This window comes from Erinaceus europaeus, chromosome 12, assembly GCF_950295315.1.
Source record: "Erinaceus europaeus chromosome 12, mEriEur2.1, whole genome shotgun sequence".
NCBI classification, from domain to species: domain Eukaryota; kingdom Metazoa; phylum Chordata; class Mammalia; order Eulipotyphla; family Erinaceidae; genus Erinaceus; species Erinaceus europaeus.
In genome coordinates, this window is record NC_080173.1 from 40090037 (window position 1) to 40107085 (window position 17049).

The window sequence follows — 17049 nt, forward strand, 5'->3', positions numbered from 1 at the left end:
TAAAGAATTTATTTATTTATGAGAAAGATAGGCAGAGAGAGAAAGAACCAGACATCACTTTGGTACATGTGCTGCCGGGGATTGAACTCAAGACCTCATGGTTGAAGTCCAGTGCTTTATCCACTATCCCCCTCACCCCCAGATCAAGGCAGATATCTTTTAAGTTTGCATTCTGGTAGACATTGTCCTAGCCTCTGAAACTACAACAGAATTTTCTCTCTTTGGGATGTTTATTTCCCTTACCTTCCTTATTCAAAGGAAAATACTACTCTTCAAAACTTAAGCCCAAAGTCCATTTTCTAGGAAGTCCTACCAGACTTTGCCTCCCAGCCCCTGAGATGAAACTTCTTTCTCTTCAGTCTCTAACCCCATGTGGCTCATCCCAGGGACTAGAGAGTGGGGATAGGGGTCTTGGCTGGAAGCTCTGTTCATGACAGGAAGTGTGTTGGGCACAGCTGATCTGGAAGTTCTTCCTACAGTCTGGCTCAGAGAGTCTGGGCTGGTCCTCTCCAGTTCCTTGGAGCTTGAGTGCTCCTCCTCCCTTCCCTTGGTCTCCCCAGGCTCTGGCTTCTGGGAGGGGTACTCAAAGCAGTGTGATCTCACTGGGTGGCAGCGTGAGCCGCTTCTCACAGGCATTCAGCAGGCTCTCCACGTGCACGGCCACTATGCGGCACAGCTCCAGACCCTGTGGAGGAAGCAGGGAGTCATCCTACCAGCTCCCCAACTTTCATGGGGCAAGAGGGATTCTGGGGTTCTGGGACCCATGAAAAGCTGGCAGAAGGAACACTTGACAGGACTGAGTGGGGCACCTGGTTAAGCATACACATTACATGGTACCCAAGGATCTAGGTTCAAGCCCCTGGTCCCCATGTGCTCCATGAGTGGTGAAGCAGTGTTCCAGATGTCTCTGACTCACTTTAAAATATTTTACTTATTTTATTTTTGAGAGAGATGCAAAAAGAGACACAGAGAAACACCAGAGCACTGCTCAACTCTGGCTTATGGTGGTGCAGGGGATTGAACCTGGGACTTTGGAGCCTCAGACATGACAGTCTCTTTGCATAACCATTATGCTATCTCCTCCTTCCCTCTTAATTTATCTCTGTCCAATAAATGATAATAAATTCTTGTTTTTTTCTTAAAGAGTTTATTTTAAAGAGTTTTTTTTTAAAGAGTTTATTTTAAAGCGTTTATATGCATGAGAAATGATAGGAGGAGAGAGAGAAAGAACAAGACGTCCCTCTGGTACATGTGCTGCCGGAACTCAAGACCTCATGCTTTAGTGTCCAACGTCTTAATCCACTGCGCCACCTCCTGGACCACGTTTTTTTTTTTTTTTTTTTCTTTTCTTTTAGAAAAAAAAAGAACACTTGACTGGCAGGAGCAATGGAAGGGAGAAGCAAGAGTAACCGTATGAAGTCATGGTGAGGACTCCCTGAGCATCTATTGCATGACAGTCTTTAGACTTAAGCACTTAGCCCAAGGCTGGGGAGATAGCATAATTGCTATACAAAACAACTTTAGTGCCTGAAGCTCAGACAGCCCAGGTTCTATCCCCAACAGCACCCTAAACCAGAGCAGTGCTCTGATTTAAAAGATAAAAATTAGTGATGGGAATCGGGCAGGTAGCGCAGCGGGTTAAGCGAGGTGGTGCTGAGCGGAAGGACTGGCGTAAGGATCCTGGTTCAAGGCCCCTGCTCTCCACTTGCAGGGGAGTAACTTCACAAGTGGTGAAGCAAAAAGAAAAACCCATAAAGCCAGAAGTCTACAGCTTTGATGCAGAGCCTCTTTTTCACAGTCTACCTGCTCTCACCTCTCTGGGGGTGGGTTATTACTGTTAATCCCCCACTTAACTTTTGTCTTGTTTTTGCCTCACAACCCTCTATTCTATCCACTAACAAGACAAAAATATTTATATTATTCCTAGAGAAGGTGGTTCCATGTCAATTATGTGAAGGGACGCAGACACGGAGTTCTGGTGGTGGGAATTGTGTGGAGTTGTACCCTTCTTATAGTATGGTTTTTGTCAGTGTTTCCTTTTTATAAATTAAAATTTTAAAAAAGCATAAAAAAAGAACAAGTGCTGAAGCAGGTCTGCAGGTGTCTATCTTTCTCTCCCCCTCTCTGTCTTCCCCTCCTCTCTCCATTTCTCTCTGTCCTATTCAACAATAATGACAATAACAACAACAATAAAACAACAAGGGCAACAAAAGGGAATAAATAAATATTTTTTAAAAATTAGTGGCACAGTAGATTTAGCACTGGATTCTAAAGAATGAGGTCCTTAGTTCAATCCCTAGCAGCATGTGTACCAGAGTAATGTCTTTTCTTTTTTTTTTTTTTTTAAAGATTTCATTTTTATTTATGAGAAAGATAGGAGGAGAGAGAAAGAACCAGACATCACTCCGGCACGTGTGCTGCCGGGGATCGAACTCGGGACCTCATGCTTGAGAGTCCAAAGTTTTATCACTGCGCCACCTCCCGGACCACAGTAATGTCTTTTCTTTCTCTCTCTTCTATCTTTCTCATGAATAAATAAAATCTTTGGGAAAAAATTAAATTAAACAAAAGAAAGGCATTAGCCCAGTGGCCCAGAAGGTGGCACAGTGGATAGATAAGCTTTAGAGTCAAGCATGAGATCCTGAGTTTGATCCCCAGCAACCAGAGTGATCCTCTGCTTTCTACCACACCTATTAATAAATCTTTTGGGGGCCTGGGGTGATAGCATAATGGCTGTGCAAAAGATGGTGAGATCCTAAGTTCAATTTCCAGCGCCACCATAGGCCAGAGCTGAGTGGTGCTCTGGTGTCTCTCTCTAAAATAAAATATCTTTTTTAGGGATTGGCAAAATAGCCAATTGGACAGTGCCCTGCTTTGTCATATGCACAGCCCAGTTTTAAGTACAGTCCCTACAGCATTAAAGGAAGCTTTGGTGCTGTGATCTCTTTCACTATCTTTCTCTAACTCTCTCCTCAGTCTCTAAAAAAAAAATTTTTTTTTAGCCCATTCAGCAATAACAGTGTCCTACTGTGGTTGCCATGGTTACTACTGGCCTCTGCAGCCTGGCATCAGCCCTCACCTCAGGTGTCCTACTTTGACAGAAGGGAATTGTGGGAAATCACATCTGCTTCTCAGGCCAGAGATAGGGGAAGAATCCCCCTGGAATTTCCCAAGACTGGTAGGGTAAAACTGACAAGAGGCAGGGAGTCAGGCAGTAGTACAGCGGGTTAAGTGCAGGTGGGGAGCCTGGTTCAAGACCCAGGCTCCCCACCTGCAGGGGAGTCGCTTCACAGGTGATGAAGCAGGTCTGCAGGTGTCCATCTTTCTCTCTCCCTCTCTGTCTTCCCCTCCTCTCTCCATTTCTCCCTGTCCTATCCAATAACAACGACATCAATAACAGTAATTATAATGATAAAACAAGATTAACAAAAAGGGAATGAATAAATATTAAAAAAAACCTGACAGAGGCAATACTTGAAGAACCTTAGCTTTGACAAGGCATAGTCCATGAGAACATCCAGTGTCCTCAAGGGGAAAATGCTCTCCATCATCACCATCATCATCACCATCACCATAATCATCATCATCATCATCATCATGTCATATCCAGGGTTTCATTGCTGTAGGGTGATTTTTTTTTTAATTTTTTTTTCCTCCAGGGTTATTGCTGGGCTCGGTGCCTGCACCATGAATCCACCACTCCCGGAGGCCATTTTTTCCCCCTTTTGTTGCCCTTGTTGTTGTAGCCTCGTTGTGGTTATTATTATTAAATTGTTGATGTTCGTTGTTGGATAGGACAGAGAGAAATGGAGAGAGGAAGGGAAGACAGAGAGGGGGAGGGAAAGATAGACACCTGCAGACCTGCTTCACCGCCTGTGAAGCGACTCCCCTGCAGGTGGGGAGCCGGGGGCTCGAACCAGGATTCTTATCCCGGTCCTTGCGCTTTGCGCTATGTGCGCTTAACCCACTGCGCCACCGCCCGACCCCCTGATTTAAATTTTTTTTTTATTTATACTTTTTAAAACCTTTATTTATTTGTTGGGTAGAGACAGCCGAAAATTGAGAGGGAAGGGATGCTAGAGAGGGAGAGAGAGAGACACACACACAGAGAGACCCTGGCTGATTTTTTTTTTTAAGACAAAAATAATGAAACGGAAAGAGACTATAGCACAGACACTTCCTCCAGTATAGTGAGAAACAGGCATGAACTTGGGTTGAACATGTGACAAATCAGAGCACTAGCCAAGTGAGCTATTTCACTGGTCCCTTGGTCCCTGTTGTTATTATTGTTTTGTTTGTTTTTTGTTTTTAGATATAGACACAAATAGGAAGAGGGGGAGAGAGACACCACAGTACTACACACAAGAACCAGGCATAGGGAGTCGGGCTGTAGCACAGCAGGTTAAGCACAGGTGATGCAAAACACAAGGACCAGCATGAGGATCTCGGTTCGAGCCCTGACTCCCCACCTGCAGGGGAGTCGCTTCACAGTGGTGAAGCAGGTCTGCAGGTGTCTATCTTTCTCTCCCCCTCTCTGTCTTCTCTCTCCATTTCTCTCTGTCCTATCCAACAACTACGACAACAATAATAACTACAACAATAAAACAACAAGGGCAACAAAAGGGAATAAATAAAATAAACATTAAAAAAAAAAGAACCAGCCATAAAGCATAGAGGCAGAGGCAGGGGTTGAGCATGGGGGGTTGGTGTTCAAAAGCATGAAGAAGCCAACAGGCCCTCCCCCCTTTCCCTTGCCAAATAGGCTCTGACACTGAGCTGTGGATAGGACAATAGCTACACAGCTTCCTCAGGGTGCTGGGGTTCTAGGTGGGGGAGACACATGACACCTGAACTATGGGGGAAGAGGGCAGGAGAAGCTTCTAGAAGGAGGTGTTTATGCTGGAGCCCAAATAAAGGGAGAGCTGAGCTGGGAAGAAGCCTGGGAGGAGCATTCCTGGCAATAGGGAAAGGGGCAGGAGGGATGTGGCCTTAGGAGCAGGGGAGGAGGTGGGGCAGCAGGAGGCAGGGCAAGAAGAGCTGTCAGGCGAGGGGCTGGAAAGGGAGTGTTACCCCAGATCCCCATCATGCCCTTTCCTGGGTAAGCACAAGGGCCTGCCCCACACCCCGGGAGCTGGAGGACTTGGTCAGGAGCCCTACTCATCCAGTCTTTTTTTTTTAAAATTTTCCCTTTTGTTGCCCTTGTTTTTATTGTTGTAGTTATTATTGTTTTTGTTACTGATGTCATCGTTGTTGAATAGGACAGAAAGAAATGGAGAGAGGAGGGGAAGACAGAGGGGGAGAGAAAGTTAGACACCTGTAGACCTGCTTCACCGTCTGTGAAGCGACTCCCCTGCAGGTGGGGAGCTGGGGGCTGGAACCGGGATCCTTATGCGGGTCCTTGTGCTTCGTGCCACATGCGCTTAACCTACCGTGCTACCGCCCGACTCCCTCATTCAGTCCTTTTAAGGAGCAGCCACTGTTGCTGTAAGCACCAGAAGACCCAGGGGCAGGCCAGCCTCAGTTTCCCTGTCTGTTACATAGAGACCCCCTTCCCCATGAACCCCAGGCCCCACAATCCAGCTTCCAAGTTTCAGCCTAGGTGAATCTTCCCAAACTTCCAATGTTGCTGCCTTCTTACTAACCTTCTGGCTCCCATGTGCCCTCAAGAAAAAGTCCCAAATTCTTAGCTTGACCCTCAAGATGTACCCTGTCCAGGCTCCCCTCATTGTAGTGCATATAGCCCTAGGTTTGGGAGCACAGCAGTACTGGGGGAAGCTTTGAAAAGGCCTTGAGCAGTGACGCTCCAGTGATGATGGGGGGTGGGGGGTGGGAAAGAAGAGGAGGTGGTGGAAGAAAAGAAGGGAGGGGAGGGGAGGGGAGATTAGAGTCCAAATGCCCCATCAAGCTCTCTCTCTCTCTTTTTTTTTAACCAGAGCACTGCTCAGCTCTGGCTTATGGCAGTGTGGGGGATTGAATTTGGGACTTGAGAGCCTCAGGCATGAAAGTCTCTTTGCATAACCATTATGCTATACCCCCACCCCAAGCTCTTCTTTATTTTGTAAACAAGCTGGGTCCTTTCCCAAGACCCCATTCACACGATCTGACCTCTTAGAATGGGTTTCTGGGGGGCCACATGGGAAACCCACCTGCTCCAGCTGTAGCTGCACAGTATGCTGCGTGTTCACATCTCCCAAAGACATCTCCACGTAGGGGCAGCTGGAACTAGCAATAGGCTGTTGGGTTCGCATAGACTGCAGCTCCTTCAGGGGGAACTTCACCATCAGCTCCTGCGGTTGGGGGCAGGAAGGGGGGAATGACAGACTGGACTGGACAATATCACCCACCCTCATCTCTCTCTTGCAGACCAGACCCAGAGCACAGCTGATTTTGGGTAGGGGGCGAGGCTGAGGAGGTGGCTCATGAGTATCACAGAGGTTAAATCCCTGACATTGCACTCTCTCTTTTGCATTAAATAAATCAGTCTTACAGTCCAGGAGGTGGTGCAGTGGATGAAACCTCACACACTGAAGCATGAGGTTCTTAGTTCAATCCCTAGCATCACATGTACCAGAGTGATGCTCTGTTTCTTTCTTTCTCTCTCTCCTTTCTTGTGTGTGTGTGTGTGTGTGTGTGTGTGTGTGTGTGTGTATTTTTTCTACCTTACACTGTCAGCTGCTCTCCTCCCATTTGGCACAGAAGTAATGCAGGGGTGAGGGCCAGAGGGGGAACAAGGGCAGGGCCACATAGAAGCCACTCACATGTGTCTCGGTGCTGAGGAAATTGAGGCCATTATGGTTGACAGCCAGGATGCATGGGGCTGGCACGGAGGAGCTGCTGCAGCTCTGGATGAAGAAGAAGGAGGAGCCAAACATGGGCAGAGCACTGAGGAGGCCTGTGTGGACAGAGAGACTGTCATTCATGAAGGCCGAGGCCCTGCTGGGCCTCCTGCCCTCTCTCTGGCCTCCTGTCTCTTCCTTGGTGCCTGCTCACTGCTCTCCCTGTCACTCCTATCTCTCTCTGTCCAGGCCACCTAGGGTGGCCCAGAGCCTTGGTGTATCCCAGGGTTAAGGATACAGAGGCCTTCCACCAGGGAGCTGTTCAGCCCCACCTTCCAGGACCCCCTGCTTGGCAGAGACCCCCATAATATTCTCTCTCTCCCTGTAATCCTGAACTCTCCTATTTCTTTCTTTTTTTGCTTCTGCAAACCCTAGGCCTTGCACATGCATGATTTTACCACTCCAGGCTGCTTTTTCATTCAGATCAAAACAGGAACACAGAGGAAAGATACTATACAGTACCAGGATTTCCCCTGGTGCCACAGCACCTCCTATGTGATGTCAGGGTTTGGACCTGGGATGAGGGTGTGGCAAAGCAAGCAACCTACCTGGTGAGCTATCCCTCCAGCCCGAGCCTAGGCCTCTTACCTAGAAACTGGGCTTGTGCCTGGTGAGGGCTGAGGGCATGTGTCTGCTGCCGGTGTTGGCTGAGTAAGTTGAGCCAGGTGGAGCCAGCCACAGTATAGTAGAGCTGGGCTGGGATGTACTCCTGGACCTCCTGCCTGTGGGGAAAGGAGATAATGTCCTGAACCTGCAGCTTCACAGAAGACTCTGTGCTGGGGAATGTGGGGGGGCAGAGATGAGTGGACAGAGCCATAGTGCCCCTGACTCAGAGACTCAGGAGAAATAGGAGATGGAAGAGCACAAGGACCCAGGTTCGAGCCCCTAGCCACCACATGGGAGCATCTGCACAGAGGAAGCTTCACAAGCAGTACAACAATGTTGTGGTGTCTCTTTTCCTTTGTCTCTCCCTAACTCTCCTCTCATACTCATATATATAATTTTCTTACAACATGTTTATTATTGGATAGAGACAGAGAAATTGAGAGGGCAGAGATAGAAAGGGGAGAGATGGAGAGACACCTGCAGCCCAGCTTCACCACTTGTGAAGCTTCACCTCCTGTAGGTGGGGACCAGGGGATTGAACCCAGGTTCTTGTGCACTGTAATGTGTTGACCAGCTGTGCCACTGTCTGGCTCCTATCTATTTTAATTATTATTTTCTTCTTTTGGGAGGATTAATGGTTTACAGTCAACAGTAGAATACAGTAGTTGGTACTTGTATCACTTTTCTCAGTTTTCCACATAACACTCTAATCCCCCCACCTGGGTCTTCCTCCTCCATCATGTGCCAGGACCTGAACACTCTCCCTACCCCAGAGTCCTTTACTTTGGTGAAATACAATACTCACATATCTTAAAAGTGAAAGTGACCGGGGGTCGGGCAGTAGCACATTAGGTTAAGTGCACATGGCACAAAGCTCAAGGACTGGAATAAGGATCCTGGTTCAAGCCCCCAGGTCCCCACCTGCAGGGGAGTCACTTCATGGGTGGTGAAGCAGGTCTACAGATATCTATCTTTCTCTCCCCCCTCTATTTCCCCTCCTCTCTCAATTTCTCTCTGTCCTATCCAACAACAGCAGCAATGACAACAATAACAATAACGATGACAAGGGTAACAATAAGGGCAATAAAATGGGAAAAATGGCCTCCAGGAGCAGTAGATTTATAAGTACAAGCACCAAGCCCCAGCAATAACACTGAAGGCAATAAAAAAATAAAAATAAGGAGTCGGGCGGTGGAGTAGCGGGTTAAGCAAATGTGGCACAAGGACCAGCATAAGGATCCCGGTTCGAGCTCCCAGCTCCCCACCTGCAGGGGAGTTGCTTCACAAGCAGTGAGCAGGTCTGCAAGTGTCTGTCTTTCTCTCCCCCTCTCTGTCTTCCCCTCCGCTATTAACAATGTTAAAAAAAAAAAAGGGCAACAAAAGGGGAAATAAATAAATATTAAAAAATAAAAATAAAAATAAGTGAAAGTGATCCAGGAAGAGGCACAGTAGATGAAGCAATGGACTCTGAAGTATGAGACCCAGAGTTTGATTCTCAGCATTGCATGTGCCACAGTGATGCTCAGCTTCTCTCTTTTGCCTCATCCTTTCTCTTAGTAAATAAAATACATTTAAAGCATTTTATTTATTATTTATTGGAGATATATATATATATATATATATATATATATAGAGAGAGAGAGAGAGAGAGAGAGAGAGAGAGAGAGAAATCTAGAAGGAAGTGGGAGATAGAGAGGGAGAGAAAGACACCTGCAGCACTGCTTCACCACTCAGGAAGCAGTCCCCTTACAGGAGGGGATTGAGGGCTTGAACCTGGGTCTTTGCACATTGCAATATGTGTGCTCAACAGTTTGCATCACTGTCCAGATCTGATAAATAAATATTTTTAAAATAATATTTGTGGGCTGGGTGGTGGTGCACCGGGTTGACTGCACACATTACCATGTGCAAAGACCCAGACTCAATCACTTGCTCTCCACCTGTAGGGGGGAAGCTTCATGAGCAGGTCTCTGTTTCTCCTCCTCTCTACCTCCCCCTCCCTTTTCAATTCTCTCTGTCCTGTATTATAAAATAAAGAGAGAAGAGGGCAAGCAGTGGTGCACCTGGTTGAATGCACATGTTACAATGCTCAAGGATCTGGGTTTGAGCCCCTGTTCCCCACCTGCAGGGGGAATGCTTTGTGAGTGGTAAAGCAGTGCTGTAGGTGTCTTCTCTTTCTCCCTATCATTCCCTTCCCTCTCAATTTTTGTCTGTCTCTATCCAATAAATAAATAAAGATAATAAAAAACTTAAAAAATAAATAGTTTCTTCTAAAATAAAATAAATAAAATAAAATAAAATGGGGGGGGAACCAGGAATGGTGGATTCATCATGTAGGCATTAAGGATAACTCTGGAAATTTTTTTAATAAATAGGAACCAAACACACCATCCAAAAAGATTAGCAGAACAATTTGTAATAGCCAAAACCTGGAAGCAACTCAGGTGTCCAACAACAGATTAGTGGCTGAGCAAGTTGTGGTATAGATACACAATGGAATACTACTCAGCTGTTAAAAATGGTGATTTCACCGGTTTCAGCCCATCTTGGGTGGAGCTTGAAGAAATCATGTTAAGTGAAATAAGTCAGAAACAGAAAGATGAATATGGGGTGATCTCACTTACAGGCAGAAGCTAAAACATAAGATCAGAAGAAAAAACACTAAGCAGAACTTGTTCTGGAGTTGGTGAATTGCACCAAAGTAAAAGAGTCTGGGGTGGTTGGGGAGGAGAGTTCAGGTCCTGGAATAAGATGGCAGAGAACCTAGTGGGGGTTGTATTGTTATGTGGAAAACTGGGAAATATTATACACATACAAATTACTGTGTTTATTATAGACTATAAAGCATTAATCCCCAATAAAGAAATAATAATAATAACAAAAGTTCCCAAGACTACATTGCTGAATCATGTCCTTACTAATCTTATTTTTTTGAAAATTTTATTTATTTTATTTTTAAAATATTTATTTATTTTCCATTGTTGCCCTTGTTTTTTATTGTTGTTGTAGTTATTACTGTTGTTATTGATGTTGTTGTTAGATAAGACAGAGAGAAATGGAGAGAGGAGGGGAAGACAGAAACGGGGAGACCTGTAGACCTGCTTCACCACCTGTGAAGCGACTCCCCTGCAGGTGGGGAGCCAGGGGCTTGAACCAGGATCCTTACGCCAGTCCTTGTACTTGGTGCCACCTGCGCTAAACCCACTACGCTACCACCCGACTCCCAAGTGTTTTTATTTTATAATTTTTAAAAAATATTTATTCCCTTTTGTTGCCCTTGTTGTTGTATTGTTGTAGTTATTATTGTTGCTGTTGGATAGCACAGAGAAATAGAGAGGGGAGGGGACAAGAGAGGGGGAGAGAAAGATAGACATCTGCAGACCTGTTTCACCACTTGTGAAGCGACTCCCCTGCAGGTGGGGGAGCCGGGGCTCGAACAGGGTTCCTTTCTCTGGTCCTTGTGCTTTGCGCCACCTGTGCTTAATCTGTTGCGCTATCACCCGACTCCCAGTTATTTTTTTTTAACTTTAATTTTTTTTTTTTAGATTTATTCCCTTTTGTTGCTTTTGTTGTTTTATTGTTGTAGTTGTTGTTGTTCTTGATATCGTCTTTGTTGGGTAGGACAGAGAGAAATGGAGAGAGGAGGGGAAGACAGAGAGGAGGAGAGAAAGATAGACACCTGCAGACCTGCTTCACTGCTTGTGAAGCAACTCCCCTGCAGGCGGGGAGCTGGGGGCTTGAACCGGGATCCTTAACGCTGGTTCTTACGCTTTGTGCCACGTGCGCTTAACCTGCTGCACTACCGCCAGACTCCCAGGTCTTAGTTTTTAATTTTTTTCATAATCTTTGTTTCCTGTTAGATTCATTTATTCTTCCTTCCTTTCTTTACCTCTCTTTTTTAAGAAATAATATTTATTTTACCAGAACACTGTTCAATTCTAGTTTATGGTGGTGCATGGGATTGAACTTGGGACTTTGGAGCCTCAGGTATGAGAGTCTCTTTGTATAACCATTATTCTATCTATCCCCCACCCTCCTTCCTTTAATTTTTGATAGAATTTTAGAGGAAAGGGACTGATGAGGGAGAGAGAGATAGAGAGATAGAGAGAGATAGAGAGAGAGAGAGGGAGAGAGAGAGACGGGAGAGAGAGAGAGAGAGAGAGAGAGAGAGAGAGAGAGAAAGGAGTCTATCTGCAGCACTGCTTCGCTGATTGTGAAGTTTCCCCTTTGCAGGTGGGACAGGGGCTTGAACTTGGGTCCTTAAAAACTGTAATATGGGGAGTCAGGCTGTAGCCCAGCAGGTTAAGCGCAGCTGGCGCAAAGTGCAAGGACTGGTGTAAGGATCCCAGTTCGAGCCCTGGCTCCCCACCTGCAGGGGAGTCGCTTCACAAGTGGTGAAGCAGGTCTGCAGGTGTCTATCTTCCTCTCCCCCTTTCTGTCTTCCCCTTCCTCTCTCCATTTCTCTCTGTCCTGTCCAACAACAATGACAACGATAACAACTACAACAACAATGAAAAAAACAACAAGGGCAACAAAAGGGAATAAATAAATAAAATAAATATATTTTTAAAAACCTGTAATATGTATACTCAGCCAGATGCACCACTACCCAGCCCCTCTCAGGTCTTATGTTCAAGACAACAAAATGGCAGTCAGGATTTGGGTGGTTAGCGCAGCTGGTTAAGTGCATGTGGTGAAGCACAAGGATCCAGTATGAGGATCCCGGTTCCAGCCCCTGTCTCCCTACCTTCAGGGGAGTTGCTTCACAGGTGGTGAAGCAGGTCTGCAGGTGTCTGTCTTTCTCTCCCTCTCTGTGTCTTCCCCTCCACTCTTGATTTCTCTCTGTCCTATCCAACAATGACGACATCAATAACAACAACAATAACTACAACAATAAAACAAAGGCAACAAAAGGGAAAATAAATAAATATTTTTTAAAAAAATGGCAGCTCAACACTTAGAGCATAGAAGTTTGTTTGGCTGGGATAAAGGCCTGGACCACTGGAGCCAAAGTGTCAGTGTTCCAGGCCTTTATCCCAGCCACATATGTTCCTGGGGCCATGGGGAACCTGTGCCCTGAAAGCCTCTCTACCATGTATTCTGAGTTTTTGTTTTTGATTCCTCTAATATATATATATATATATATATATATATATATATATATATATATATATATATATATATATATATCTTCCTCTAAAGTGGTGGGGGCTGGGCTTGAGCTTGAGCTTGAACTTGAACATGGCAAGGCAGAGCACTATCCAAGTGAGCTATATCATCAGCCCTGCTCTTAGTATTTAATACCAGCCAGAGAACACCTGTGGGAGGTGCTAAGGTCCCAGGGCCAGGTGCTGAGGTTCCCCGGATCACACTGGCTTCCCCAGTGCAGGAGTGATGTACAGGGGCCAGGCTGGGGCCAGGCTGGGCAGGTGCTCACAGGCTGGGTAGGTAGAAGTGGTCCTTAGCACGGTGCTGCAGGGAAGCCAGCTTGGACACCTGCTGCAGCTGCTGTTCACTGGGCCGACTGGATGATACACTGCTTAAGAGGCCCTTCAGGTAGTCGGGTAGGACCTGTGGGAGGGGTTCCATGAGAAGCAGCACTGACCAGCCCTCAGCCACAGCAGCTGCACAGGTCAATCTATAGTGGCTGCAGTTCCAGCTGCTTCTGGGGTGGGGTGTGGTCTGCCATTGCCTGGACTGTGAGAAGTAAGCACAGAGATATGTGAGGGGAGGGCTGTGGCCTTGGGATCCCCACGGGAGTCCCCAAAGTGGCCCAGGAAGATGGATATGTATCCATGTTGCCCAGGGCAGAAGGGCCTGCTGGGCCAGGGATGCTGGAAACAGAGCAGTCACTGAGACAGACCCACACCCTTGGATTCTGATCCACCAGTCATGAGGCAAGACAGGCTGCTGACTCCAGGATCACACTGCGGCTGGCCTGTCCCCAGCTGCACAGTAAGTGAAGGGATTATAGTTTGTACTGGGAGCTGCCAAACCTTGGCACTAGTACCCAAGAATTTTCATGAGCACAGAATAAGAGAGGACACCCAGCTTTTGCAAATTTCTATGACCCCATTTAGAAGCTGTCAGAGTCTCAAAGGGGAATTGCAAAGATAACAATGACAGTTAAAGGATGTTCTGAACTTTGAGCAAGGGACAGGCCATATGCTGCAAGGAGGAAGTGACCAGGAGAAAGGTGGGGTCAGAGGCAGCATGGAAGATGAGGCACTGGCCACAGTGAGGTACAGCATATACAAAGTCATGATGGTGAGGTAATGTGGGTGAAGACTGTGCTGGGAATGTCACTGGTTCACACATGATGAAGGCCCCACATGCAAAGCTGTAAAGCCTGATCTTCCAGGCCCCAGGCAGCCCAGAAGTTTCCAGAGCAGAAGTGGCCAGCTGGCACTGACCTGGTTATAGTGCATGGTCACATAGAACTCATTGTCAAACTTGAGTGGCTGGTCCCAAAGCACGCGCCGGAACCACAGCATGTAGCCGCCCTCCACTTGCTCCATCTCTGTGGCCACATCTAGGATGTAGGCGCAGCGGCTGAGTGGGCACACATGCTGACCTGCAGGGGAGGTGGTGCAGGTGCTGGGTGGGAGCCTCCATCTCTATTCAAAGCCACAGAGGATGCTAAATTGGGGGTGAAATGTGCCCAGGACTTGGGGAGTGCCCTGGGTTATCCGACAATGTCTTTTCCCTACCAGGGCACTGCTCAGTTCTGGCTGACAGTGCTGATGGGGGTTGAATGTGGGACCTCAGAGCCTCAAGCATGAAAGTCTGTTGCAGATGGGGAAGATAGCTTAATTGTTATGCAAAGAGACATGCAGTCTGAAGTTCCAAAGTCCCAGAATCAATCCCTCAGACCATCATATGCTAAAGTTGAGCAGTGCTCTGATTAAAAACAAAACAAACAGGAGTCGGGCAGTAGTGCAGTGGGTTAAGCGCAGGTGGCGCAAAGCGTAAGGACCAGCATAAGGATCCCGGTTCAAGCCCCTGGCTCCCCACCTGCAGGGGAGTCACTTCACAAGCAGTGAACAGGTCTGTAGGTGTCTGTCTTTCTCTCCCCCTCTGTCTTCCCCTCCTCTCTCCATTTCTCTCTGTCCTATCCAACAACGACGACATCAATAACAACAATAATAACCACCACAACAATAAAATACAACAAGGGCAACAAAAAGGGAAAATAAAAATCAATATAAGCTAGTGTTGATCAGTGCTCTGAGGAATAAAAAACCAAAACAAAATAAAAGTTTGTTGCATAAACCATTGTGCCTTTCCCCTACAGTCTGATCTTGGGTAAGTCTCTCAACTTCTGCGGCAATTTGAATAATGTCCTTCTGTTCTAATGATGTCCAAATCCGAAGAACCTGTGACTGTGTTGCTGTCAAGATAAAAGGCACTTTGGAAATGGATGAAATTAAAGATCTTGAGCTGAGGAGAGTGCTCTGAATTTTGTGGGTGGACTGGTGGACTCTTTACATCTTTATAAGAAAGCAGGAAGATCAGCCTCTGCTCCATAAATATCAGCTATGAGGCCTGTGTTCTCATTATCTCCTCTGGCCCAGCATCCTGACAGGACTCTGGGGACACAGGGCTGAGGCTTCAGTGAGGAGAGTTATTTGGAGGAACATGGAAACACCCAGCTTGTGGCAAGAGGTGAGACCATAATCTAGAGTGGGAGGTGGCCAGGAAAGGGATTCTGAGCATGTGAGGAGGCCCTGGGAACCTGAAAGAACAGCCAGTTAGACCTCAAAAGGGACTACTGTGGGCACTTCTAGGGCACAGTGGCAGAAGAGGCTCCAGGAGGTAGTATCTGCTAAGGCCAGGCCTCCCACCAGGCATCTCCAAGGTACAGAAGGAGGCATTCAAGAAGGCCTAGGCTTCCACTAATGCCCAGTCTGTTAGGAGGCACACATGAAACAGAGCAGAGGCTAGGGGTTCCAGAGACATAGAGGGTCCTTCCACATGGGGACTAGGGCCTCCCAAGAAAATGATAGTCCTAGTGGTCTAGGAGGTGGCACAGAGGATAAAGCACTGGACTCTTAAACATGTGGTCCTGAGTTCAATCCCTGGCATCACATGTACCAGAGTAATGTTTGGTTTTTTCTCTCCTTCTCATTAACAGATAAATAAAATCTTCAAAAAATTTTTTTAAAAAAATAAAGAAAATGACAGGCCTACCCAAAGTCACAGAGTTGAAATGTGAGCCCTGAAAGTCTGATTTATGAGTTTGGACTTTCTCATCATCTTCGGTAAAATTTGGAATATAGAGATATCAGTGCAAGAAAGAACTCAAGTTTTGAGCCTGGGAAGTGGTGAAGTGACCAGAACTCTGAACTTAAAACCCGAGGTCCTGGGGGTCGGATGGTAGCGCAGCAGGTTAAGCGCACATGGCACAAAGCGCAAGCCACAGGGGATGCTAAATTGGGGGTGAAATGTGCTCAGGACTTGGGGAGTGCCCTGGGTTATCCGACAATGTCCCCTTCTCTTTTCCCTACCAGGGCACTGCTCAGTTCTGGCTGACAGTGCTGATGGGGGTTGAATGTGGGACCTCAGAGCCTCAAGCATGAAAGTCTGTTGCAGATGGGGAAGATAGCTTAATTGTTATGCAAAGAGACATGCAGTCTGAAGTTCCAAAGTCCCAGAATCAATCCCTCAGACCATCATATGCTAGACTTGACCAGTGCTCTGATTAAAAACAAAACAAACAGGAGTCGGGCAGTAGTGCAGCGGGTTAAGCGCAGGTGGCGCAAAGCGTAAGGACCGCATAAGGATCCCGGTTCAAGCCCCTGGCTCCCCACCTGCAGGGGAGTTGCTTCACAGGTGGTGAAGCAAGTCTGCAGGTGTCTATCTTTCTCTCCCCCTCTGTCTTCCCCTCCTCTCTCCATTTCTCTCTGTCCTATCCAACAAGGAATGACATCAACAACAACGATAACTACAAGGCTACAACAACAAGGGCAGTAAGTGGTGGTGGTGGGGGAAATGGCCTCCAGGAGCAGTGGATTCATGGTACAGGCACTGAGCCTTAGCAATAACCCTGGAGGCAAAAAAAAAAAACAAAAAAAAAACCCGAGGTCCTGAGTTTGATCCCTTGCATTGAGTGTGCCAAAGTGAAGCTCTGTTTCGCTCTCTCTTCCTGTTAGTAAATAAAAATGTGACATAAAAACAAAAATAAAAATTCAAGTCCTTCATGCAGGCTCATACCACTAGTTGCAAGACCCCGTCTGCCCACATCTGGGCCTTCAAGGTTGAGTTGAGGGCATGCACTTGGTGTGCAGCCCCTTCTGGTTGCTTACCTCGGTTGGTAACAACGAAGACGGCATACTCATGGGATGCCTCCGGGTGGGTCAGGGCCATCTCTGCACAGATCTCCTCCACCACATCCAGGGCCACCTGGGGGAGGGAAGGATGAGGGCCACCGGCTCCTGTCACCCTGCCTGCCCAAAGAGCCCAGCTCTAGGTCTCTGAATTGAGCCCTCGTGTGTGGAGGCAGCGCAGCTACTGATGCTGTGAACCCAGGCTTGGACTTGGCCTCTTTCCCTACATGCTCAGGTCTCTGTGTCCCTGAGCTACAGCCATCATTTCTCCGAGGCTTTGT

At 47.0% G+C, this 17049-nt stretch overlaps 1 protein-coding gene across 1 annotated transcript in view; it reads right to left on the reverse strand.

The window, feature by feature from the left end:
- MYO15A (myosin XVA) overlaps positions 1 to 17049 on the reverse strand; it is a 74876-nt gene continuing 57827 nt past the window's right edge. Inside the window, exons 59-65 of the mRNA XM_060203202.1 lie at positions 16748 to 16844; positions 13856 to 14016; positions 12880 to 13013; positions 7425 to 7558; positions 6759 to 6892; positions 6147 to 6287; positions 1 to 685 (exon numbers count right to left, since the gene is read on the reverse strand). Of these exons, the coding sequence (XP_060059185.1) occupies positions 584 to 685; positions 6147 to 6287; positions 6759 to 6892; positions 7425 to 7558; positions 12880 to 13013; positions 13856 to 14016; positions 16748 to 16844 (903 nt within the window). The 3' untranslated portion in view covers positions 1 to 583. The remainder of the gene's footprint in view (positions 686 to 6146; positions 6288 to 6758; positions 6893 to 7424; positions 7559 to 12879; positions 13014 to 13855; positions 14017 to 16747; positions 16845 to 17049) is intronic.